The 27,869-nt window shown below is 41.2% G+C and overlaps 1 protein-coding gene and 1 long non-coding RNA gene across 3 annotated transcripts in view; one reads left to right on the forward strand and one right to left on the reverse strand.

Moving 5' to 3' along the window:
- mmp24 (matrix metallopeptidase 24) overlaps window positions 1–22,658 on the reverse strand; it is a 45,016-nt gene extending 22,358 nt beyond the window's left edge. The window contains exons 1-3 of one of the 2 annotated variants that reach the window (XM_023954646.2): window positions 22,285–22,658; window positions 21,450–21,488; window positions 1,610–1,758 (exon numbers count right to left, since the gene is read on the reverse strand). In XM_023954646.2, the coding sequence (XP_023810414.1) occupies window positions 1,610–1,758; window positions 21,450–21,488; window positions 22,285–22,413 (317 nt within the window). In that variant the 5' untranslated portion in view covers window positions 22,414–22,658. 2 annotated transcript variants of the gene reach the window in all.
- On the forward strand, window positions 7,066–7,366 carry LOC144992289 (uncharacterized). Its single transcript, XR_013656158.1, has 2 exons — window positions 7,066–7,127; window positions 7,242–7,366. It is a non-coding gene; the product is annotated as an uncharacterized LOC144992289 (long non-coding RNA).
- Window positions 22,659–27,869: the final 5,211 nt, after the last annotated feature.

Raw genomic sequence — 27,869 nt, forward strand, 5'->3', positions numbered from 1 at the left:
AGGAAAAGTATGGCTTTCCTTGTCCTTACACATCTGTCACAAATCTCACAGAAATGTTTCTAGATCTATTGTTGCTTTCCTTTTATTACTATGCTCTACTTTATTTTTTTTAACTTTATTGTGTAAATCAGGAAAAACTTTCAAGAAAGAAATCTGTAACTTGTAGAAAACCTACAGACAGGTTCAAACTGTCTTGGTGCAGCATGGCCTGTTTTAACCTGGACATTATTCAAATTACCAATTAGACTTTCAAATGAAGCAGTCTCTGTCAAGAGTTTAATCCTGTCCATATGTTGAGGCTTCAGCGAACTTTTCTAATTCCTCAGAATAATTCTTGCAGCCGCCATAAATGCAGCCACCACAAGTCCAAACAGTTCTTTTGGGAATCTAGCAGACTGATCTCCCAACAGTCAGAGTGTCACGAGGGGGAAAGAGGGAAGCACACAGGTGCAGAGAGGAGGAGGAGGCAGAAGGGTTCAGGGAGACAGGGGCTTTAATAACAAAACGAAAACTACAAACCAAAACCACTGCTGAGGAGGCTAGAAAAACTCGGAACTTGGGACATCAAACTACATCAAACCACTGAGCAGCACAGGAGGAAGGGAAGGACAGGACTTAAATCCATTCAGAACAGACAGGTGGGAACAATGAGGGCAGATGCAGTAAAACTCAAAAACACGACAACACAGGAAACCCTACAAAATAAAACAGGAAGTGAACTCAAAACATGAAGAAACAACAGACAACCAGGAAACAAAAGTAAAGAGACTAAAACTGTGACACAGAGTTGTGGTAATTTAGCAAGGAAACCCATTTTAATGCAAATAATGTTTCCCCCCAAATTCTTCCCACAACTGCTAAATCATCAGCCACATTTTGTGTTTTGGCGTCACAAAAACCACTTGATGTCCATCATCTGCTCAGCAACAGAAGTGACAAACATGACTTTATCAGTGACAATGCAGTGAGGCTCAGTGAAGAATGTGGTGGAGACTGCTGTTTCTGCTTGAGCTTTCAAAAAGACTGCAAACAACTTCAAACACATAAGCTGCATAAAATATTGGAAAAGGCCGTCAAACAAGTACAATTCTAAAAATGTTTTAGCTCAGTGGTCTCCATCCCTGTTCCTTGTGAGCTACCGCCCTGCTTCTTTTGCAGTGAAATCTGCATCGGTACGTACTGTTCACCTGGATCAGGTGTGTTCAGTCAATCAGGAACCTTGGCCAACTCAATACAGCTAAGCGGCAATTATCTGCAAAACAAGCAGGGCAGCAGCACAGCAGGAACTCGGTTGGAGATGCCTGTAAATTCACACCAAACGGTCCAAAAACACTAAAATTATTTAGAAATGCCACAGGTGAGGATAGACACTTTAAAGACATTTTTGTAACCTTTTGCTGCAAAAAACACTGTTTTCATTTTCGTTCATTCTGATGTTAAAACGCAGATTTGACACACTTTAATGGAGAGAGTGGATCCAGAGACTTTGACATCTTTATGTGGTAGCTACATTTTCCAACTTTCTATTGAAGGATACACCATAACCCCAACTGAACTGAAATCTCATCAATAAACACTTCAATCAGAAGTATTCTGATTAGTGACTCACTGCATAGTGGTCTCATCCAGGATGCCCGTCACAGGAATGCCGTAAAACCGCTGCATTGCAGCCAATGCAGAGTGCATGGCTTTCTCCTGTTCAAGGTCAGAGGTCTGGTTGTTGTGAGGTCGCAGGTAGCCATAGTTTCTCAGCCACGTCTGAAACGAGAAGGAAGCGGCACAAGTTACACAAACAGGTTAATGAAAAGACACAAAGTCCAAATCTGGTCCTCAGATAAGTAATTGTGCTCTACACTCCGGCAGCATCATGTTTCAGGACGAGTTGTGAATTGAAGGCCAGTCGCTGTGCTTTTCTCCTGTAACTCTTCCTTTGCGCTGAAGTAGATATTCAGAGCTCACCATCCCCATAACATCTTAGATTTAGGGCTCAGAGTGAAAAAAAAAAAACACTCAAGCTGTGTATTTTAGACTACGTAAAAAATGTTTTTTGATTTTTTTAAATAACCTGTTAAACAGCAATTAACAGCTGGAGAATTTACAGATATTGCAGCAGACGACAGATCCACTAACTTTAAACGTGCTAAATAAGCATAACTCTCCACACACCAAGTTTACAGAGTTTTTCCCTCCAAATGACCAAATCAGATCCATACAGAGGCAAAATCTGGTCCTACATTGATTTGCCTCATTCTGTTTTTCTTTTTTTTCCCCATTTTGCAGCTGCTTGCCTTTAATGTGAGATGTCGTCAACACAGAGTCCTTCAGAGGGAAAGTGAGTGGCTGCACACAAGGCTTTAAACCCTACAAAAAGAGAGAGCTGAGTCTTCAAAGCCACAGCATAAATGAGAGGAAAAAGGTCAGAAGAGGAGAGGTGACGAAGTGGACAGCTGGAGCTTCTCAACAGTAGGTCATCACTAATTCAGAGCCAGGCAGCTTCTGCCAGCCTAACATCCACCTGAGATCTCCACATTGGAGGCACCTTTCCTGACTGAATCAACACAGAGAGGAAAAAGGTTTTAAACAAAAGCTCAATGCTTGAATCTTCTCTCACAGCGAACTGTGAACGTGTAGAACATTAAACGTTAGAACAAATGTATGAGAGATCGGTCCAGACAAAATACACCCTTTGTTACACAAACTCTACTGCACTCTTACACTAATACTGCCAAACTCATACTACAAGGACAATATGTATTACTTCACACATTCTGACTTACACAAACACTACCACACACTTTGATGCAAAAGTAAGCCTGTGCTGATATACCATGATTCCTGTGTTTACACTCTCTCCCGCTACCTAACAGTCCCTCACAGCCCAAACCTAAAATTAGTGGTACAACACAAAACGGTGAGCAATATCTGAGCTTTGCAGCCGTACAGTTTAGATCCAAATTCCAGCTCAGACAAGGAAAAACAAAGAAGTTCATGGATCTATTTGTCTGACTCTGGACGTGTCAGAATGGGGCGGAGCAGGGAGCTTGTGGCCTGTGTCACTACTGAGAGCTATTTCAGTTGAATTTGTTCATCTGCTCCTGATTCTGTGAGGATTGTGAACTTTGGTTTGGGTTTCGTCAGCGGTGTCATGCTTTGTCTTTTTGTCAGTCACACCAGTTTCAGGTTAATTGTGATCCACAGGGGTCTTCAGTTCAGTTAAATGCCCTCAGCCTATATTTAAGTGTCTGGTTTTCAGTTTTTTCTTGTCAGGTCCTTTGCTCTGCCTGTCGCCTTTTATGGTCTCCATGGTTTTGTCTCATTCAAGTTTATTTATTAGATGACTAAGTTTCTGGTGCAAAGCCTGGTCTCCTACATTTTTGAGTCTAACACCACCAGATCCTGACAGATTCACAACGATTTGAATAAAGAAATACTCAAAAATTAAGTTTAATCATCACATTTTTCTATAAACGTCCTCCATTATAAGAAATATGTTACAAGAACATGCTAAAAACACCAAAAATGTCATTATTATTGGTGTGGGTCTTTAATGTAAATATAATTTTAGAAATAATGTGTGTGTGAGATTATAACTAAAATGAGTTTTTGCAGAAGCTCCATTTTAACATTGACACCTGGTTGACACCTGGTTCACTTTAAGCACTTGGTTTAACCAAACCAAGACTCTTCAATCAAGTTATCTTTAAGACCAATTTCTGAGAGAGAACAGGAAACAGACATGACATTCTTACTGGTTTTTCTGCTTTTTTATAGTCAGATCCTGATCAGGAAGAGAAACTGTTCCATGTGGAATTTAGTAAAAGAACCCCGTTGTTGATGATGTTGACATCAAATACAAAAAAGTTCATGTCACTTACACAGATCCAGCCTTGAACTCTAAACCAATACAAGAAAAGGCAATTTTCAGATTTCTTTGTTTTTTTTTAATTTAGGACAATCGGTGCAATAAATGAAACAAATTGAAACTAAATGATCTCAGGAAATATAATGGAAATGTCACTAAACTCACTGGTTAGCAAACAAGTTACTCTATTTCTTATTAATCAGATTAAAGACCCTGTAAATTCTGATAGGCCCAATACTAATGACAATATTGTTAATTAAGAAGTAGGAAATATTTGCTTCCTAGTGTTCCCTCTAACAAACTATTCCATCCATCCGTCCCTCTTCAAAACCTGTTTTGCCCCTTTCGGGGTTACAGGGCTGCTGGTGCCTATCCCTATCCCACTCGTGGGCGAAGGCAGGGTAAACCCTGGAAAGGTCGCCAGTCTGTCCCAGGGCCAACTATTCTGTAACTTTTCTATCTTACTTCTTGAAAGATTTTATATTTAAAGGCTCTATTTTATCATCATGCCTCACGTTCAGAACACAAAGAGGAAAAAAGCTTTCTGAATATCAAACAAAAGTGGAAGGATTAAACGCGACAACTGAAAAGGTGACAACTCTTCAGGGCACTTCAGCTTTACTGCAGATGGTAGGCAGAAACTCTTAACCCTCATGCTGGCTCTTGAGAGGAACGCTGAGTTAAATATTACATTCAAAATAATTCAGAATGAAGCACACATTTGAAACTTCTTCAGCATGGGGGGGGGTCTGCATTCCAGGGGACTGTAATAATGCATGCATCCTTGGAAAAGATGCTGGTCCTTTTTTTGCTGCAGAACAGGGTTAAGACATTATTGATGATCATCTTTAAAAATTAACACACATTTTCCTGACTGTAACCCAGCTGCTCCTCAAACACTGTATGTAGAATACCTTAAAAGAAAACATTCAAACTATAAAATACAAAAAGATCATGACTATATCTCTTTTTTATGCACAAAAAACATGTCAGCTCCTTATGGCTGTTCAGGCTGCTGCTGCTGCTGGTAGGTTTACTCTGAAATTGCTCCTTTTGTTTTTTCCCCAGTATTCTGTTGCCAGAAGAGGCGTGGCCTCTTTTTACCGTTGCTGAGGGTAATGTAGGTGATCGACTTCAATCACCATGTTTACAGCATGCAACATGTGATCACAATAATAGGTGAAGAAGTGACTGCAGTGTTGCTGGAAGCTGCAGCTGTTTTTTATTTGCTCTGACAAATCCAGACATAAAAATCATATTTACCAGAAATATGCAGGGAAAAATACTCTGTGATTCTTCATATTAGTTCACAATCAAAACCTCATCAGTCACCCCGTGTGTTGCAATGGGGGTGATACCATCATGTTAGAGGCCTTGTTGTTTACAGAAAAGGCCTACAGAGTACAATATACCATCAGAGATATCACAGCCACCCATTCAGTCAAGATATTTGGAAATCTGTGCAAAAGTAAAAAGTTAAGGGATTGCTCATGCTAATCTATAGACTTAAAAAGCAACATTTCCCTTAACTTTACAACTGACTTGAAAATTTGATGTCAGAGTTTCTCAATAGAATGTTTTAGAAAGTACAAAAATTAATATTTTAATAATAATATGTTTTCCCCTAAAGATATAGAATCAACATAAATGATATTCGCATAAACAGAAGCTTTTGAAGCCCTGATAACTTCCAGTCTCATTTTGTCACTCATAGTTGAGTTATACCTGTGATAGAAATACAGGCCTCTCTCATCTTTCCAAGTGGGAGAACTTGCACAATTGGTGGTTGACTAAACATGTTTTTGCCCCACTGTAAACTAATGCCAGAGATTTTCAGAAAGGCCCTAAAGTTAAAAAAGTCAGTGCATTGTTCCTCCATGAGCCTGCAAGGACTTCATAAAGAAGAAAAGCTTAAACTAACATAATCCTGAATTTTTATAAATGTTTTATAAATGTGGGATTGTGTTTACTTAATGGTAAGAACCGACTCATTCAGTCTAGTCTCATCGTGTTCAGTTGGAAACTTAAAAATGCCCACAAGAAATTAGACTGCTACATGCAAACCTTCACTAACTTTTTTACAACAGCAGCAAATTAAAAAATTACAAATACACAAACACACACACACATATACACATATTCACAAACCTACACTCACCCATACAATCACATTTACAAATACACACACAAACCTACACACACAGTCAAATCCCAGCAAACATCAGTTGAATTCAGGTCTCATAGGTCTCTTTGAAAATGACCATCAAAAGCAGCCCAGGTTTCCACTTTAACGGGCCAAAGCAGAACAAGACCCAGACTTCATGTCCGAGTTCTGCCGGATTATTTATCCAGGCTCTTCAGTGTATCGACTAGGGTTGGTTAGATTAAATTGGTTAATAGATCTGAATCGATCCAAGCTTTATAGATCAATAATCGATCCATAAACGAAGAAATTGATTATTTATGTCTTTCCTTTTCTGGTGACCTAACATAACAGCAGTAAAGACAAAGTCCGCTAGCTTGATGCTAACATATAATGGAATTTCCCATAGGACGACTAATGCTAACACACAGTAGACCTACACATACATTGCTGACTAAATGAACAGCTTTATATACTCACAGGTATGAATTTTCCAAAGTCTTTTAAGGAAACCTTTCTTTAAAAGTTACGGAGCCTGTGTCCTGACATTAAGATATAAAAATATATCTTGTTCCCACAGATTAATATCTTGTTCCCACAGGTTATTATGTCGTTCGCACGAAATACTATTCCGTTCCCACAAGATACTATTCCGTTCCCTCAAAATACTATTCCGTTCCCTTGAAATGATTAACTCGTGCGAACGCAATAATTATGTCGTTCGAACGCAATAATTAATCCGTTCGAACGCAATAATTATTCACGTCATAAGTCATTCACGCGGATATGATCTTGTACGCCGGCAAAAGCCGCTTTCAGCGGTAACTTCCGTGTCTCTGTGACCCATATTCGTTCAAAAAAGGAACATGAAAAACAAAAATGATCACTTTATTACCGTCTCAATGAATATAAGAAAAATATCAAAATTTTTATGATAACTAGGCTGCTTTGTCAAACGATGGCAGATACCTTCAGATTTCTGTCTGTGTGCCAATCACTAGCCAATCACCGTGTCCCTGTGACCAAGGTCTAACAACAAGACCAATGATTGGCCAGTGATTTGCAGCAAAGCACGCTGGGAAACGGGACGTACTGCTATTGTTGTTATGCTACAAGCTAAAGGTAAGTGCTTTAGGCGAAGCATCCAGCTTTATATGATATTTTTCAGATTTTCATCGAGAAAATAACAGATCGACCATTCTTGCTTTCATTTTTACCCCTATTGAATGCTCACAGAGACACGGAAGTAGCGGCAGGAAGCGGCTTTTGCAGCAAGATGACTGAGGGCGTACCAGATGATGTGAACGTGAATACGATGGATGCTTCTGTGCTTTTTAAAATAAATAAATCTGTTCTCTAAACATCCTCCGTGTCTTCAATGCAATGTAATGAGACACACACAGACAGAAATGTGAAGGTATCTGCTGTAAATCTATGACGTAAATTAATAACAGGAAATGATCGGCTAGTCAGTTAGCATGTAGCCTAATAGCCTTCGAATGTAAAGATACTGACTGCTAAAGTTAATAAAAGACAAGTCCTGAATATTATTATTCCTATTCGACCCTAAACTACCAATAGAACTAGTTTGCACACCTAAATGTAATGAGTTTGCTGTATTTTTTAATGACAAGGTTCAGGACATTAAAAAAGCCATCAACTCCACAACACATATAACTATCGAACGGCCACCTACTCACTCTAAGCTGACTCACTTTGTACCTGTCACTGACCAAACTGTCCAAGAGACCATCACCCGTCTGAGCTCGTCTACATGCTGCCTTGATGTGTTACCCACTAGATTTCTAAAGTCTGTCCTGAACAGTGTGTTGCCATCAATTACTCAAATAGTTAACATGTCTCTTCAATCTGGAATATTTCCAGAGGCCTTAAAAACTGCAGTCATTAAACCTCTCTTGAAGAAGAGCGGTCTTGATCCCACTGTACTGAATAATTACAGACCTATCTCTAATCTGCCATTTTTAGGAAAAGTCCTTGAAAAAGTTGTCTACCAACAGCTCACTGATTTTCTCTTATTAAACAATTCATTTGATGTTTTCCAGTCAGGTTTTAGACCCCATCATAGCACAGAAACTGCTCTTATCAAGGTAACCAACGACATCCGCCTGAACACTGATGATGGCAAAGTCTCTGTCTTAATCCTGCTAGACCTGAGTGCTGCCTTTGATACTGTTGATCATGGGATCCTTTTGCACAGACTCCAAGACTGGGTTGGCATCTCTGGATCTGCCCTAAGTTGGCTCAAGTCTTATCTAGAAGACAGGAAATATTTTGTTGAAATTGGGAGTTGTGTCTCAGACTACATGGCCTTGACTTGTGGTGTGCCCCAGGGATCGATCCTGGGACCCCTTCTGTTCAACCTCTACATGCTACCACTAGGGCAGTTAATACGCAGTAATAACATATCTTATCACAACTATGCAGATGATACTCAGATCTATGTGTCACTGACAACAGGTGAATATGGGCCGGTGGATTCACTCAGCCACTGCCTCCAACAGATCAGTGCGTGGATGCAGAGCAACTTTCTACAGCTAAACTCAAACAAGACCGAAGTTATTACTTTTGGCCCACAGAAACAAAGAGAAAGAGTCAGTAGCTACCTTCATTCTCTGTCTCTTAAACCCTCAAATCAAGTCAGAAATCTAGGGGTAATCATGGACTCTGACCTGAACTTTAACAGCCATATCAAGTCAGTAACATCAGCGGCATTTTACCATCTGAAAAACATTGTCAAAATCAAAAACATAGTGTCAAAACCAGACCTGGAGATACTTATTCATGCATTTGTCTCCAGCAGGTTAGACTACTGTAACGGCCTGCTCACCGGCCTCTCCAAACGAGCTGTAAAACAGCTTCAGTACATCCAGAATGCTGCTGCTCGAGTCCTGACCAGAACCAGGAAGTATGATCACATTAGTCCTGTGCTCAGGTCTTTGCACTGGCTCCCTGTACCTCAAAGAATAGACTTCAAAGCAGCTCTGCTTGTGTACAAGTCTCTCCATGGCCGAGCACCAAAGTACATCTCTGACATGTTAGTGCCATATGAACCATCTCGTACTCTGAGGACCTCAGGGGCCGGCCTCCTGTTGATTCCCAGAGTCAGAACTAAACAAGGGGAATCAGCGTTTCAATATTCTGCAGCTAAAATCTGGAACAGCCTCCCTGAAGGCGTAAGACAGGCCTCTTCTGTGTTCATGTTCAAATCTAGACTTAAAACATTTCTGTTTAGCCGTGTATATGACTGAAAGGTCCTATCTGCACTTTTCTTTCCTTTCCTTCCTTTATTTTTAAATCATTTTTCAAATTTTTTCTTTTCTTTTAAAGTAAATTTTACGTTGATTTCAATGATGTATTGTGATTTTAATGCATTTTTCTGTTTTGTGAAGCACCTTGAATTACTTTGTGTACGAATTGTGCTATACAAATAAACTTGCCTTGCCTTGCCTTGCCTAAACTACAATATCAGCTGTCTGACAACAGACCAGCCAGTTGCCCAAATGCCGGCATACATGATCAGAGAGCTCTGCGGCGGAGCTAGTAGTAGCCTAGCAGGAGCTATCGTATGACAAAGCAGCCTAGTTATCATAAATCTTTTGATATTTTTCTTATATTCATTGAGACAGTAATAAAGTGATAATTTTTGTTTTTCATGTTCCTTTTTTGAATGAATATGGGTCACAGAGACACGGAAGTTACCGCTGAAAGCGGCTTTTGCCGGCGTACAGAGAGCATATCCGCGTGAATGACTTATGACGTGAATAATTATTGCGTTCGAACGGATTAATTATTGCGTTCGAACGACATAATTATTGCGTTCGCACGAGTTAATCATTTCGAGGGAACGGAATAGTATTTTGAGGGAACGCAATAGTATCTTGTGGGAACGGAATAGTATTTCGTGCGAACGACATAATAACCTGTGGGAACAAGATATTAATCTGTGGGAACAAGATATATTTTTATATCTTAATGTCAGGACACGGGCTCCGTAAAAAGTAACCATTTGTGGTCTAAATCTCAAATCTTCTGGAACTGTGAGGATTGTGAAGTTTGGTTTGGTTTTTATCAGTTACGTCAGGGTTTTTGGTCATGTTCTGTTTTGTCCCTCAGTCACACCAGTTTCAGGTTTGTCATGATTCACAGCTGTCTTCATTTCAGCTAATTACCCTCAGCACAGTCACCTTCATTTTGGGTTCATCACCACCAGTTCCTGACAGAAATAAAGTGTAATTCTGTCGAACAAGCTCCCCCTAGTGGCCAAACTGAAACGCCCTTCAGGAGAGGCAGAACAATTATTTTTGTAATATGTGCCAGTCTTAGGCCTTGACAATGTTAACAATCTGCACATTTTGTTGCAGCTTCCCCTTATGAGAAACTATGTAACATTGTTTGGTCTTAACAATCTCATTAGTTTATCATTTCATTAATGCATTTTACACTGTAAACTGTTTCAGAATAATATGAATATCTTCAAAGCATGTATAGATTATGTTTAATTTCTATACAAAGATGTCTAGTGGGGGAAACTGAATCAATCCAGGCTCAGGTGAATCAAATCAATTTGATTCTGGAAACTATTGGTGACACGCAGCCCTATAGACTACCTGTAGACATGACTCACAGGCATCAGTCAACTGTTAAGCCATAGGGTGTATTCAAATTGGACACCTTTGGTTCACTTAAAGTGACCCAGAGTTAATTTCCCCCTGATTTGAAACTAATTTTTAGCCTGAATACACCCAAATGGAAAGAACTGCTCTCAGACCATCTTTCGAAGGTGGTCTTGGTACGTTTCTAATCTAACTGAGCTTGGGTTCGCTCTGAGTTTCCTCAGTCTGAAAAGGCTCTGTGCTCGGAGTGGAACAAGTGGACCAAAATGGTGAGTAAGGAGCTAGTACCCGTTCCTCGCTAATAGCTAGAGTTATGTGTAGTGGGTGCTGTGCAACAGCATCATTTGCACGTCATAAATGTGTAACTTACATTATCCTTGCAAACATTTCACAATACACTTACTAAAAAAAAGTCTGGCGTGTGTGCCAGCCACAGTAAATGCGTGGCAAAGACAATCAGCATGTACCCTCCCGTCTGTGATTAGCTGTTTGGTGGCACACCTATCACACTAAACTCAGAGTTGAAAACACAAAATCCAAGATAGGGAGAAAGTGAGATGTAAGACAACATCTGAAAACATATTTTGTCAAACGCAAACATGTATTTTGAAACCAAAGTAAAAGATTCTGAAAGCAAACTATCCATCCATCCATCATTCATTTTCTGAACCTGTTTTTATCCATCACAGGGTTACGGGGCTGCCAGAGCCTAATCCAAGCTCTATTGGGTGAAGCCAGGGTACACCCTGGACAGGTCACCAGTCAGTCGCAGGGGCACAATTGAATGTCTGAAAGTAAACGTTCAATATTTTCATTTGCTTCTCAGCTAGTTTTGCTTTTAAAGCTGAACATGTTTGCAGTTCAGGAAATTTTGATTTCAAAACTGACTTTTGTTCTCAATGTAGTGGCACAAACCACGTCATATACTTCCAGGTAAGGAGAAGTTGTAAGAAAAACTGACATCTGTGGGTCCCTCACTTCTGTTATGAGGAGGAATCTTGAGGGTTCAAGATTGTGAATCGAAGACACTCAAAGAAGGAGGAGAGAGGGAGGCACAGCCAGGCAATCTAACTGAAATGGTTCTTTGCTCCAAAAGAAAGAGAGTCCAAATAGTTCAGACTCCAAATTTAAATAGAAGAAACAAAGTCTGAACAGTCTCACCACTTAGAAACATGAGAGAGCGGATCATCCCAACGGCAACAATAGCTGCGGTTACATGGGCAGAATATCTTGATCGGATCAATGGTCGGGTTAAAATTCACCAGTGCACATGGGATCAGAAAACCTCTTTCCGATTAGAACAAACGTTCCCATGGCTCATACTCTCGTTCGGAATGAATCATTTGGGCATGCGCAGTAGTGTAAAAATCACCCGGATGCGGATATAGGTCCCGTTGTAAACAAACCGCTTCCACAGACATTTATGCAGCAGCTCGGTAACATACGAGACGATCTTCCAAACGTGCTTTTATTAATGTCATGAATATTATGAATTGCCTGTTCGCTCATCGTTATATTTAATCTGTGTGGTCAGTGCTTTTTTTGTGGAAGAATTAAGCTGGACGAAAGCTTAGGACAGACCAACACGGGCTAACATCATTAGCCTGATGGATGGACACAAAATCCAGGACCGTGCGAGAAACGCAGCAATCTGCAGCTTTCTAAGGACTGAGCGACATTTATTTCTGCTCTGAAAGTTCACACAGACCGCCCCAAAGCCACTCTGTGAGCTAGCGGCCCGAGCTCTGTTCGAACACGGTTCCTCCTGAGTCCTGCAGCCGCTAACCCAGAGCGGCGGGAAGGCTCGCAGTCTGAATTCTCCCACACATAACAAAACAACAAAACGCACACGTAACCCCCCCCCCCCCCCCCCCCCCCGACACAACATTATTAATCCAGCTGCTCTGCTCACTCGGGTGCCAGTGGACCGAGTGAGCGCTCCTCCTCCGAATCTCCCCCGTGAGGGGTGTAAGAGAGGGGAGAGCCAGCGGGGCGAGAGCGGAGCGGCGCTTTTCACGGGGTGTCCGCAGAGCTGGTCGGTCCCGTATGCGCTCCAAAGCTTTCTCTCAGCGAAACACCGTCTATGCGTGACGTAAACCAGAGCAGCAGTGACACACGATCGGAATGACCGTTTACATGCTCTACGATCGGATAAACGATCGGTATAACCCACCTATCTCGATCGGAAAGAAATTCTGATCCGAATGAGTCTGACCGGGGCAGAGTATTCCGAACGGCGCGTTTACATGACGCATTTTCTTTCCGATCAGGCGTTCATTCCGATTACTTTTGCCCATGTAAACGCGGCTAATGTTTGAGCCAAACAAGTCGGGGAAAGCCCACACTAGCTGGAGAGTCAGTTACTGGAGGTTGTCTGGCACCAATCAGCTGGGCAGGGCTTGCTCTAAAAGGCTGCAACACAGGTGAGACTGATCGACCGATTTACCTGGCCAGGCTGCCTGCAGGTGGAGGAAGTGGTGTGTCCTGTCAGTGACGTATTTTTAATGGCAGAGAAAAGTTGTTTCCAAAACAGACAAGTCAAACATAAAACGCAATGTTTTATTCATATTTTTGTTTTTAAGTTTGCATAACGTTGTCTACATGTTGTAGTGACATGCTTCATTTTGACAGTAATATGACCCCATACATTTCAGGCCTCATCACTCCAAGAGGGTGATCTGAAGCAACTACAAACTTGCAACAACAGTACAAGCTCATTTTACATCTCAGTAAGAAATGGTTTCTTCTTTCTGTGATTGAATGCATCCCTTTTGTGTGCCACCCAAAGACCTTATCAAGGGCCAAGATACTTTGTCCACTGTGTATTTTTAACTAGAAGTGTTTCCATCCTGCGCCTATCTTTCCTTTCCTTCAGGACTCCAAAAACACATTCTGTTTAAACACAATGTTGTGACAAATGTTATCCAGAAAATTATTGCTTTCCATTAAAGTCTCTGTTAGAGGTTATAGCAGGAGCTCTTGTACTGCATTGATCAGCTGACAGGTGATGGAAACGATGGTTCTTTAAATCATCAGAGTTAAAAAATGATTTGTAGGAGTTACATGAAGGAGTGTCAGATTTCCTCTCCTATTTTTAGAAGCAGACACTCCACTGATACAACTGTTCATTCATTCAATTTCTATACCGTTTTATCCCTTTCGGGGTCACGGGGCTGCCGGAGCCTATCCCGGCCACTTGTGGGCGAAGGCAGGGCAGACACCCTGAACAAGTCGCCAGTTTACAACTGCACAGAAACATTCTTTGTGTTTCAAAAACACAAAGAAATGGTCCAAATTTGAAGCTGAGACACCAATGAAGTCAATAAATCAATGCAGCTTCTTGATCTGGGCGACCTTCCAGAATTTTAGTCCTGCTGTAGAGTTCTATCAACTGGGATTCAAGCATCAACAAGATCTTTCCTACGTTTTCATGAACACTTCATTTTTAGAAGATGAGACCCATCATGGAGCCTCACCTGTATCCACTGCTGTCACCTCTTTACCAAGCTGCTCTGGGTCTTGTAGTTTATTCCAGTCTCATGTAGTCCTGTAATTTTGTTTCTGACATCCTAGTACAGCTTTTTGTTTGTGGACACAGTAAAGGGTTGGAATTTTAATGCTTGTTTTTGCTCCTAACAATGACTCTCAAACTTGCTGGGATGAGGGCATCATCAATACCACGGAGCAAAAAGACATTGGGACCTCCTTGCTGAAGCCACCCACTCGCAAATTGTTGGTGGGGGTTAGTGAAGAAGTGGTTATTGAATTCAAGCACATTTCTGTATTGAGGCCTGCAAACCACACAGCTCCACATCAACACATCTACTTTCCAAACCTATTGTGTCCTGGGGCAAAAAGAGATGTTAATCACTTTAGGATTTTTAGGGAGAAGCTTTAAAATAAGGCATGTTTAAGTTTACACCTAGAAAGGGGAACAAAGAGAGGCTGACCAAATGTCAGACTGATACCCTTGTAGCACCACACATATGAACCACAAAAAGGTAACCATGAGGTCTCTGCTGGGCTGGGATCTCAGGTTGTTTTTTTTGGAGGTAACCAAGTGCTCAATTGATGAGCGTCACACAGCTCATCAAAAGTTGAAACGGTCCTTTAGAATTGTTGGATCCACAGCTCCTCTGTAAGATTACCAACCACCATTCCCCAAAACATAAACTTGTGAGTCATCGTTCTCACACATGAATGCGAAAAAAAAACCCCACAAACACACATCTCTCACTCATCTTGTACATTGTCCTGACAAGATTTACCCCCAACTTCCCTGCCCTTGCTAAAAAAAAATCATACCATTTTTCCTTTTAGATGGCAAATTTTGACAAACTATACAAAACTACAGGTAACAACTCATAAGTTAGACTCAATCTAGTTATCATTTTAATTAATAGGTTAAGTAAATTTATGCAGTAAATAATATAGTTAAATAATAAGTTAGACACCATGTTGAAATTGTTTTTTGTATCATAATGCACATTGGTTTTATTTTTTGGGGGGATAAGTTTACTGTGTGATCTTAAATACAGTATCTGTGGTATGATGCCTTTATTTATGTTCTAAATGAAAAATGTTTTACAGTAGTGGTCAATGTGTGAAATTATTTTCACATGTTCTTCTGCATTTACAACATATATTTAGACTCCTTTACACTGTTGTTGTAATTTCTTTATTCAGGATGAGGATTACTCATATTTTCTGCCCCCTCTTTTGCATCAGATTCATGAACTGGCCCCAAATCAACAGTTGAAAAGCCCTGGTCTAATGCCCTCTATGCCAGAGTGCTGGTTTACCTAAAACCTGTTTTATGTTTCCCTGTTAACAAAATCCAGATATAGAAGACAATGCCGGCATGACAAGCAAGCGCTCTGCGGCGGAGCTAGGAGCTATGTACTGTGAATCGCTATGGTATGATGAGGCAGCAAGCTTGGGCATCCTAAATCTTATGATATTTTTCTTATATTCATTGAGACAATAATAAATTGATCATTCTTGTTTTTCTTTTTCCTTTCTTGAATGAATGAATGTGGCTCACAGAGACACGGAAGTTACCGCTGAAAGCGGCTTTTGCGGCTGGACGGAGAGCATATCCGTGCTTATAAATGACTAATGACATGAACAATTATTTCGTTCGCACAAATTAATTATTTCGAGAGAACGAAATAGTACTTTGTGGGAACAGAATATTATTTCGTGGGAACAACATATTAATTTGTGGGAACGAGATATATTTTATTTTTTTCCATGTCAGGACACAAGCTCAGTAGTAAAGTGCATTCATATTCAGGCAGAGTTTTTCAAAGTCATACTATTTTTAAAAACTAGTCAAATGTTGTTCCTGGTACTTTCTTGGGATTAATTGTGATACTCATCCTATTGTGAAAGACTCACCAGGCTCCTGCCAATGCACAACCCTTCTCACTCCTGTGCAGCACCCTGAGCCCTGTCTCTGCAGAAAACACCCAGCAGGTGTTGGCCTGTAGCTCCGTGGTGAAGCAGTCACAGTAGAGTAAAGTTTTCCTTCCACCTCTGTTCTTTTCTGTCCATCAGCAGGACTATAGAAGATGACTGAGAAAGTAAATTCTAGGCACTCTGAAGATACTGTTTGCCGAGCCAGGATGAGAAAGTACTCCAAAGAGAATTCAAGTGTAGATCGCTGAGGTCTGTTAAGGACTGATAGAGTGATAGGAGCACGTTCATGGTTCTGTTTAAAAGAGGGCAGGTATTGATCACAGAACTGCTGATTTTAAATAGATAAAGCGTGCAGCATAACTTCTCACACAAAAAGCAGCATCTTGTTATGGAGAACCACAAAATCTGCTGTAATGGACAGACAGATGGGTAAGGCAGTTACACTTAAAGGCTGTGCCTGCACTTCAAACCCCATAAAGCTGAGTTTTGACTGTTCATGTGGTTCATTTAGGAGTTTCATTGAACACATTGGATCACAGGATGTGTAGAACGTTGCAGTGCAAAGATGGACCACCAATCCATTTTCTATTCCTGCTTCTTCTTGTTCAGGGTCTGTTGGAGTATACCAGCTGATGTCACGCACAAGCCGGTGGCATCAAACTGTATGTTTAGTTTGAACAAAATCGAACGCAGTCAACAGCAGATACAGCAACAGGCTTTTTGTTTTTCCTGAGAAATATGAGCAGCATTTGTTGTAGCGGCTGCGGGCTTATGAGCCGCTAGAGAGGCTGCGGCAGGTCCTGTTTGCGATGCGCTCCACAAAAAACTATGACCATGAAATCCACTTTACTTGTGTGTCGTGATTTATTCCACTTCACTATTGCCTCAGATGACACATGTGGTACGATCCATCAGAAAAGTATTGTACATAATCAAGTGTAAAAGCGGTCAACAAAAAATACTGGGCCCTGTGCACCCTCTCTGTGTCAAACCAACAAACCAAACTAACACAGGTGACAGGTGTGCCTAAATGACATCCTAACTAATCACGTGACCAGAAATGGAATTATAAACAACGTGATCGTGGCGATTACATTTGTTTTGTATGAATTCCTGCAACAAATGTATCAACTCAACAATCAAAAAGAACAGTTGGTTTTAGGTTTTGGGTCAAATCAAACATTGTTTTTATTGGAGGGCAATGATTTTTCAATGATGGCACCTGTCTTTGTCTTATTTTCAGCACAAATAAACATTTGAATTGAACAGAGAAAACAAATGAAAAAAAAACATTTCAGTCATTGATTTGCTTTTCATTTGAAAACAGCATGTGATGTCTTGGATGTGTCATGGATGTTTGTCCTAATGTTGAGCACTAAAGCATGTTTGGTCATTTAGTATCAACTCTGAAGCAAAACCCTGTGTGCACGGTTGCAGAGTGTGTCAGCATGGCACGTCCCAGCAGCAGCACAGGCGTGATGGTGACAGCAGGGTAAAAACACGCCTGAGCCTTTGTGCGGCTCTCTCTGAGCAGCTGCAGGCGCTTCCTTTGTCTGAATCAAAGTGTCTCCAGCAACATAAGCAGTGCTGAGAAACACCACTGATCGTGGTGATTCTGCCTCTCAGAGCTGAAACACTAATATGCGACCCACACAGCAACAACAGACGCAGCACAATCAGCAAACAATGCCCTTTCCACCTGTCGAGGCTGAAAACCGCCAGCGGGAACCAACACGCCGCGCATCAGCAGCAAAGAGGCTTCTGTTTGTTAGCATGTGACAGTAGCCTCGCTGGAAACCATAGGGGCTTCAGATAAACCGGATACCTCTGTTTTCCCTCCCCCCAGCTTAGGCTTCAGGAAGGGAAATCATTTTGCCCCCTCAATGGGGAAACAAGATAGAAATAGGTTACAAGAATGTTTTAAAAACAGAATTATCACTACTACCTAACTATGTAGCCACAAGGGGGCCCAAGTCTGGGACTCCCTGTGCCGGTCCCCAGCCCGGGTAAAATAAAAGGTTCTGTCAGGAAGGGCATCCGTATGGAATAATATTTATGCCACCATACCAAACTTTCTAAGTTGCAAATGAAAATATCAAATATTCGGTTTCAATTTTTTTAAACATTTTTTTTTACTTTCAATTTTTTTTTGCTTTCACATTTTTTTAGCTTTCAAAAACAATAAAAAATCTTTTTTTTTTGCTTTCAACATTTTTATTTTTGCTTTCAAAAACTTTTTTTGCATTTGCAAAACAAATGTTTTCGCATGCATTGTGTCACATCTCACTTTTTTCCTATCTTTGATTTTGCTCTCATTAGTTTCAGTTTAGCGTGACAAAGCTGCCATCAAAATTCTGCTGATTGATCTAGATTCTAACCAATCAAGTGTCTCTGTCTCATATAGATGGTGTTTGGAGGTATACAGGGAATTTGGACTTTGTATCGGTTCTGTTTGGATGGGATTTTGCCGTTTTCAACCATTCTGGCCCGTTTCTCTCAGAGTAAAACCCAGAAGGAGAAGCAAAGCCACAAAAATAAAACCGGGTTTGTATTTATTTATGTTAGTGTAGCGACCAGCATGTGTAACCCTTGTAACCCTATCTTAGGCACTTTAACGTTAGGAGTTGGGTCATCTAGACCCACTAGACAGTGCTCTGAACCTTTTTTCTTCAATGATTTGTGATCTTCACTGGTGTCCATGGATTACATGAAATCTTTCCACCTTTATCCACCTTTGTCATGGTAGGGAGAACACGTCAATGTGAGGGTGGGGTCATCTAAGATAGCACAAGGGTTAAAATGTGTCTGCAGCAGAAAAAAAGTCTGAGTTCCGACACTGTCCAGCTGGAAGTTACATTTTATTACGATTAAGATTAGTATCTGAACCATTGTTTTATTTTTTATCAATAAATGTAGGAATATTAAGAGAAAATAGCATTTTTTTATGAGTAATTTGTTTGTTTTTTTAACTTTGGACAAAAGCACACGAGTTCTTAAAAAAAAGACACTGTGAAAATTAACATTAAAGTTAAAAATTATTTGTTTGCTTATTACTGCTGTTAATCTTTTCTCAAACACTTGTGCAGCATAAAATAATATGTTGTTTACATGTTTAATTTTTTTTTGTTTTAACATACAGATCTTAGAAAAAAATCAAACTATTTACCAATATTTTGCTCCGGAAGATTCACAGATTACACACATGCCTGTAGATTTAGCATTATGTCAGCAGATAAATTTACAGTTTATTTTACAGTTTCAGGAGATCCTCAGCCATAAATCCATAAATCTGACTAAATAAATTAACCAATGCAACAAAAGAAAGTAAGTATGAATTATGTTTAAAATGATTAGAAATGAAAAGAATGAAAAAATCTTTTTTAAATCCAGGATAAAAAGAGCTGGTTCGGCTTCTGAGCCTTGGTAGCACATTTATCTAACACCATGTTAGATAATGTGGCATTTTTATTGGTTAGAATGTAGACCAATCAGAAAATGTTTGATGGCAGCTTTGGAATGCTAAACATGTGAGCAAATTCAAAGATAAGAAAAAAGTGAGATGACACACAACGCATGTGAAAACATTTGTTTTGCAAACGCAAAAAATGTTTTTGAAAGCAAAAAAAAAAAGTTTTGAAACCAAAAAAATATATATTTTGAAAGCAAAAAAAATGTTTAAAGCAAAAACAAAAATTGAAAGCAATATATATATATATATATATATATATATATATATATATATATATATATATATATATATATATATATATATATATATATATATATATATATATATAGTAAAGGCATTTTTTTTCCCGTTTGCAACTTAGAAGGTTTTGTACAACGGAGTTTTAGGGCCACCAAAAAAAAAAAGTAAAATTAAGAGATTTTAAGTCGTAAATTTACAAGAAAAGAACTCTTAAATTTGTTAGATTAAAGTGGAAGTGACCATACAGAGCAGCAAGTGAATGCCGCGCAGCAGCAGCGCAGACCGACTAAACTTAATTGAACAGGGGCCTGTTTCAGAAAGGAGGTTAAGTGTAAACTCTGAGTATCTTAACCCTGAAATCAGGGAAACCCTGGGTTTTCCGTTTCAGAATGGGAGGTTTGTTAAACCAGAGTAAACAGAGTAAGTCAAACCCGTTTCTGAAAGAGAGGTAACTTATACTCGGAGTCAGTGTCCATGGTTACTTATGCTGTGAACCTAACCTGGTCAGGAGCAGGTTTTATTCTCTAAACTCAAGGTTTCTGCCGGTCCCCTCCCCTTTTTAAAGACGAAGCGGTATTTTTCGCTTTAACCTTCATTGCCCACATGTCCGTCACACAGAGACAAGTGACAAGAATGGCTTGTCCTTTTTTGGAGGACCCAATAGACGAGGAGGCTGCATCAATTCGTAGAAAATTATATTTACGTCGCGCGAGGATTTTGAGACCTAGACTCGATTTTTTGTCATTTCCCCGTACGTTTTTGTTTGAGCGTTACCGCTTTTCGTTGCAGTCAATTCCATATATACAATGAAAACAACATTAGATATGTATTGCTATGTAAATGTTTCATATCTCAAATATTGTCAACAAAGCCTACATCCATGACATGCTCAAATTTGACCTGATTGAATTATGTTTTTATACTTCATTTTTAGCTGCTGCCATGTTCTTTTAATTCATGCAGGATTGCATCTACATGAAAATGAAATCAGGGACATTGAATTAGATTAATGTAACAATTACTTTTTGGAAACACAATTTGCTAGCACTGCTTACTTTCTTAATCCCATATAAACCTATACCACTCGATCAATACAAAAAAACACAATTGCATGTATTAATATTAAACTGACCAACGTTTGCAAGAGGGGAAGGTTAACAAAAAAGTCCTCCAAACATTACCGACGTTAAATGCATTTTCCCCCCCGATTAGTTCTGTACACTATGCAGCATTTCATGCAATTACACCAGGAATAACACTTCAAAAGTACACCTAAATGTCGCCATTTTTTATTTCACACCTTACGCTATTTAAAAAGTTATTTGACTGTTAAAAAAGTCAAATGATGTGACATTAAATTGAAAGGAGCTTTGATGGAGAGAGAGAGTCCACAAACTAAAAGGATGGTAAATACAGAATATGGCACACCAGTCCTTAAAGAGGACACCAGAAGATGCACCTTCAGTATTACTCTCTGAAAGTTAGCCTACAAGCCTTCCATGGCAAAGACGGACTCCACGTCCTGTACATTTTTAGTCTCAAAAAAGGAAGCAACCCGCTGGCTTCACCCTCCATCTCATGCCCACTTGTGTTCTTTTTCTTGCAGATCTTCGGCATTACTGTGAATCAAAGGTGGTAAAACAAGCTCAATCCAAACGCTGTTGGACTATCTGGACTCACCTTTGCAGCAGAGGTTGCTGTCCACTCTGTCCCCCCCTCCTGCACATAAATGAGAGGGGTGTTAATACTTTGTGGATTTGAACCTTCTGTTGGTGTTGATAATGATGATGATGAGGAGGAGGAGGAGGCGGATGGGGATGGTGATCGTTCGGGGAGGAGGCTTGGAAACTGTTTTTTTTCTCTCCAGAAAGATGTGATAAGCAGTCGCCCTACACCCCCCACCCCCACCCCGCCCCCCGTCTAGTTCGGTCTAACTTCACGAGTTCCTCACTTGTCAAACGCCTGCTGCGCCGTCCATCTCCATAATTCATGGAGGGCTGCTATATTTGGACCTGGGGAAGGAAACTGGAAAGGGCGCAGCGGCAGGGTGCGCTTTGTTTGTTCCACGCTCATGAAAGCTGCCTGGCTGATGCTGCCTGTTTTCCTGAAACGCGCTGCCTGTCGCACGACTGTGTGTCTGTCTCCAGCTGCGCGCGCGCACATGTCCACTGCCCACAGATGTGCAAAGCACCTGAGCGCAAAGAGGCCAATTAAAAGGCTGAAATCACCTGGAGAAGCTGGGGATGCAGAAGGAAATAAAAGAACTGCCAGGGGATTTCTGAGAGTTTTCGTTTCCATTTTTCAAATGGCGGATTATTTTCCATTAGTGTCACTTTGGCGGCAGCTGGAGGCCGGAGGCAGCGGAGGGAGACTGAAGGTGGAAGTGCGCGGAACCCCCCAAAAGAAGCGCGTGTCTAAGTGCGAACCCCCGCGCGATACTTAGTAAGGAGGCGATAACAGACAAACAACAGCGGGAATTCGCCTCCCGCTTCAGGCGGAGGTGCGGGACTCTCACCCTGATCGGGATCTGCCACCCGCCCGCAGAAACGGCCCAGAACAGGACAGGAAAGTAGCAGGTCTTCCAGCAGAACCCAGAGAGCCCGGCTTTCCTCCTTCGCCCCCATCCTCCTCCCTCCGTCGCCATGGCTGGATCCCCGAAATCCCTTCGTCTTCGTCCGCTTCCCTGAGCCCCGCTCCGCTCATCAGCACAGGCGATGGAGCTCCGTGTGCTCCATGATCCGGGCTGTGCCGCGCCAAGCCGCGGGTTCGGTCCGTTTCTACTGGGGCGCTCTAATCACGTCTGCACCGGAGCAGCAGGAGGAGCAGGAGAAGGACGAGGATGAGGAGGAGATGAGACCGGGAGGCAGAAGTGATGGATGTTGTTGCAGTAGCGCTTTGCACTCGCTGGGGGCGCTGCAGAGCTGGAGACTTCTGCTGGACTTCTGAACAGCTGTAAAGCCATTGCTTCACAATTATTATTTTGCATTGCCCCCGCAGGAAAAATAAACTGCCCCCCCCTCCACTCGCTGCGGTGACTATAAATAAGATCATTATCAATAAAAATTATGTAAGTTTACCTAAAATTGTATCATTTTTAATATTAACAAAAGAATATAAATCAACTTTCAACAAATATTGCTTTATTTTGTCACACAGAAACCCTGCTGCTCTGCTGCTCCACCTTTCATTTTAACCTGCCTGTGCTTTGCCTTTAATGGCAGGTCTAGCACTAGCATCACAGAGGTAGTGCAGTGACATGTTGTCAAAGATTCTGTCTTGAGCCGGGCTTGGATCTTTGGTTCCGGTTCTACTGAGGTGCTGCTTGCTGCTCCATTCATTCTATGAAGACATTACTGCGGTTTTGCTCTGAAAAGAGGAGACGCTTGTTCCGGCACACGACCAGAGCTCACAACCCACAGCCCTCCCTGGCTCGCATGTGGTGGGCCAAACATCGTTGTTGTTCGGTCCTCGTTAAATGTGCTCTGCTCTCCCTCCTTCCCTTTCACACTTCTCCTCCATGACTCCTCTCCTTCACACCTCCCTCTCCCTCCTGTTCAGCTAAAACTGTTTTTCATTTCTAGGTTGTGACCCACTTTTGAGCAGCTGACATGTTCTGCTTTACTGCAGCACCAGGACTCCTTCTGCTGCGAGGCTCCACCACACATCCACCAACACTGAATCTGGTCAAACTAACAAGTATCCAACAAAAACACACTGTTCCACTTATTATGCAACTGACATTTCAGCAGATAGCAGAAGAGAAAACACCATTTTCTGGTTCTCCCTTTGCATCAGGGCGCCGCTTCATTTTGACAGTTAAAAAATGTCATTTTCAAAGTTGAAACAAAGAGGGTTTTTTTTTTTAACTTTAAAAGACAAATCATATAAAGTGTCCTAATAAAATGTTTTTCAATGTTTGAAAGATCAACTGAATAATCGTACAGGTTGTCATCAACAACAGCAAAAACTGACCTCATGTCATTTTGATCTTTACAGAATAGCAGGTGAAGACTTAATCATTCCCTTCATGTCCCGGTTGGCGTCAGCACAATGCTAAAGGTGTCAACTAAAAAAAATGTAATCCTGGGAGAAAAAAACTTCACAGGTTGCCAGTCTGTCGAAGGGCCACAATCACTCCCACATACACTCACACCAAGGGACACTTTACAGTCACCAATCAACCTATGAAGCATGTTTTTAGACTGTGAAAGGAAGCTGGAGTGCCTGGAGAAAACCCACATATGCACGGGGAGAACATGCAAACTCCACACTAAATGGACCCTACAGGAATTCGGACTGGGACAACAGTGTGCTGCTCTGTGGAAATCATGACAGTGCCAAAGATTCACATTGCTGCATCAGGGTTCCTTTTTTTTTCTGAGAACGTGCTCAAAATTTTCCACAAATGTCAGTGCAGCCAGTACCAGTTAAACTGAGGTGTTTTCACATCACAAACTGTCCACATGTCTCTTCTCTGGTTTTCTGATCTTTTCCTCCATAAAGATGAACACAACAGTGGTGTTTTTGTTGTTCATCAAGGCATGGCTAGGACCAGATTCAATGAGGAGGTTTAAGGGCTGCTGCGTGTAGAAGTTCAGGAACTACTTGCTGCAGCTTTGGCTCAGATCTGAGTTCATGTCTGCACTTTCTCTCCTTTATGTTTCAAATATAACTTTTCAAGGCTGGGATTTCTTCTCTGTGTTCGTCTGATGGAGTTGGAGCCGCTCCCTTTTCACCTCCATCAGAGCGGGAGGAGCCACATGATGGGAGTGAGAAAGATACAGGTCTCTGCCTGATCTCTTCTGTGAGCTGCAAAGTCTGATGCTAGCAGATGCAGACACACTGAACCATATTTGCCTTTTAATGGAGACAAACGCTCAGAAGAATAATGACAAACGTCTCTGCACACGGTACCCAGAAACCCACTTCAGGCAATAGACCTCATGGTGGATTGTTATATAGACTGAGGACATCATTGTGAGTTTTCTAATGTTTCTCAGCATGAAGCAAAAGCTGAAAAAGTTTCCCTTCAACAGGAGCTTTGCCTCACCCTGGAAAGCTGATTGAACGCCTTTGGCCAGTGGCTGGAGGCTCAGTAACACACCTGCTGCAGTCCTTCAGCCCGTCTGCTATTGCTGCCAAAACCAGGGCAAAATCTCACATGAAGTGCATTTTGTTTTAGAAAAAAGTCACAGGAAATAAAGAAGTTACTTGAGGTCCCCCTGCAAACACCTGCCGACCTTGTGATTGTCCTCTCAGGTACATTTGCCTCTAATGATTGTATTCCTTCCATCACCTTTAGTATCACCACATTTTGTTTACAGGTTCCATGTCAGCAAATATTTCGACCACTAGATGGCAGCACAGCCACTCACTTGGCTGCAGCTCAAACTTGACAGGCAGGCAGTCGGACAGTTGCTGCTTCTGATAACTGACAAAGTCTTAGTCATGAGTGTGAAGAAGCATAAAGGCCCTCATTGGGCTGTACCAAGTTTTTGTGAAATGGGGAGGTTGGGGACATACTTCAATTCCCCAGCATTTAGCTGGCTTTCTTGTTTCCTGGGCTTTGACCGAAAGTTTCACTGGTCATTTGAAGCATTTCCTGTATTTCTCTTCGACAGGCCCTAACCCTTAAATTTTAGTGGTACTTTTTCTAAATTGGTTGGGTAGAATAAAACCCATACTGAATGTCCTTCAGCCGTGTCGCTTGGTCCCTAGCAGCTCCACAGCAGATCACGCAAGCAGAACAAAGAAAATCAGCTTTGATCGAAACTACACAGACCAAAAATATAAATGCAACACTTTTGTTGTTGCTCCCATTTTTTATGGTATGAACTCAAAGATGTGAAACATTTTCCACATACATAAAATAACCAGTTCTCTGAAATATTGTTCACAAATCGGTCTAAATATATGATAGTGAGCACTTCTCCTTTGTCAAGACAATCCATCCCACCTCACAGGTGTGCCATATCAAGATGCTGATTAGACAGCATGATTATTGCACAGGTGTGCCTTAGACTGGCCACAAGAAAAGGCCACTCTGAAATCTTCAGTTTTGTTTTATTGAGGCGGTCAGGGGACTCGGACAACCAGTCAGTATCTGGTGTGACCACCATTTGCCTCATGAAGTGCGACACATCTCCTTCGCGTAGAGTTGATCAGGTTGTCTATTGTGGCCTGTGGAATGTTGGTCGTTGGTTACGACCCTGGTCTGCGGTTTCGAGGCCGGTTGGATGTGCTGCCAAATTCTCGGAAAGGCCTTTGGAGACGGCTTATGGTGGAGAAATGGACATTCAATTCCCTAGCAACAGCTCTGGTGGACATTCCTGCTATCAGCATGCCAATTGCACGCTCACTCAAAACTTGCGACATCTGTAGCATTGTGCTGTGTGATACAACCGAAGATTTCAGAGTGGCCAGTCTAAGGCACACCTGTGCAATAATCATGCTGTCTAATCAGCATCTTGATATGGCACATCTGTGAGGTGGGATGGATTGTCTTGGCAAAGGATAAGTGCTCACTATCACAGATTTAGACAGATTTGTGAACAATATTTCAGAGAACTGGTTATTATCTGCATGTGGAAAATGTTTCACATCTTTGAGTTCATACCATAAAAAATGGGAGCAATAACAAAAGTGTTGCGTTTATATTTTTGGTCAGTGTAGTTTACTGTATTCAATAAACACAAAAACTGAGTAAACCAAGAAAGATCTTTCTTTAACATCCTAAAAAGTGTTTCGAATAGGTTTTGAGCCTTAGAAGAGCAACAGGCTGGTCGTTCCAACAGGAAGGTGGATGAGGAAAAGAATTGTCACAACTGGGTGGATTTGGAGCCAGTACTCACACCTCACTAACTTCTGAAGTGCTGCGTAAAGTGTGCTGTAAGACAGCATCACCCATACGTCATAAGTGTGTGTAGCTCCAAAACTCTGGAATGATTCATGTTTGAGAGTCTACATCCCTGCCTGTTTTTAAGTCCTCTATAAAAGCCCACTTTTTAAATTTGGCTTTTATTACACAGTGAAGAGGTTCCCTCTCTTTTTTTTATCTCACCATATTTCATTTTACTATCTTAATGAAATGCTTGTGTTGTTTTGTTTTAACAATGTACTTTCCAAGCATTTCCCTGTACACTTTTTATCTATTTTTATCTGATTATTAATATGTTTTTATTCTCTGTCATTGTACAGCGCTTTGTGTCTGTGTGGACAATTGAATTGCTTTATAAATTAACTTTATTATTAATATTTTTTATTATTCCCTTACATTATCCTTACGAATCCTCCACAATACACTTACCACACACACGACAATGCACGTTCCATTTTTATGACGTCCCTTAATGTGGCGGTCCGTTCCTCATGGGAACTAACTGCAACTAACCAACTAACTGCAGGTCACACCTGCCCTCCCTTTAACCCTTGTGCTATCCATAGGCACTTTAACATTGGGAGTTGGGTCATCTAGACCCACTAGAGTCTAGACAGTGCACCGAACCTTTTTTCTTCAATGATTTGTGATCTTCACTGGTGTCCATGGATGACATGAAATCTTTCCACCTTTATCCACCTTCGTCATGGTAGGGAGAACACGTCAATGTAAGGGTGGGGTCATCTAAGACAGCACAAGGGTTAAGATGCAGTAGCTCCTCTCTATCACATTCCATGGACCCAGACAACCCAAAAACCTGCAGCACAAATGGGTCAACCCCCCATGAGATGCATGTGATTAAGGCTTAAAATGGGAAAGAAGCCACCCAGGAGAAAGTTTTAATGAAGGCAAATATTTAGAAAATGAATCTGAACATGACAAAAGAGCCAGACTGAGAAAAGCTGAAGTGCTTAGTTCAATCATGCACACACATTTTAAAATGCAATACAAGCATGGCAGAGAGGATGAATGGGTGTCAATGGGTTAAACTGCTACATTCTGGTGAATTTCAGGGACGCTCCCTCCAGACCTCAGTCTTAATCTACTGTTTTATAAATGCCCAGCATTGCAGATTTGTCATGATTCTGTGGTTTCTCTGTTGGGAGTCATGACTGTATCCTTTTATTTAGTTGATTTATTTGTTTATTTAACATGGACAGTGC

Source organism: Oryzias latipes, chromosome 5, assembly GCF_053564925.1.
Source record: "Oryzias latipes strain Hd-rR chromosome 5, Olatipes_Hd-rR_3.1".
In the NCBI taxonomy this organism is placed as follows: Eukaryota; Metazoa; Chordata; class Actinopteri; order Beloniformes; family Adrianichthyidae; genus Oryzias; species Oryzias latipes.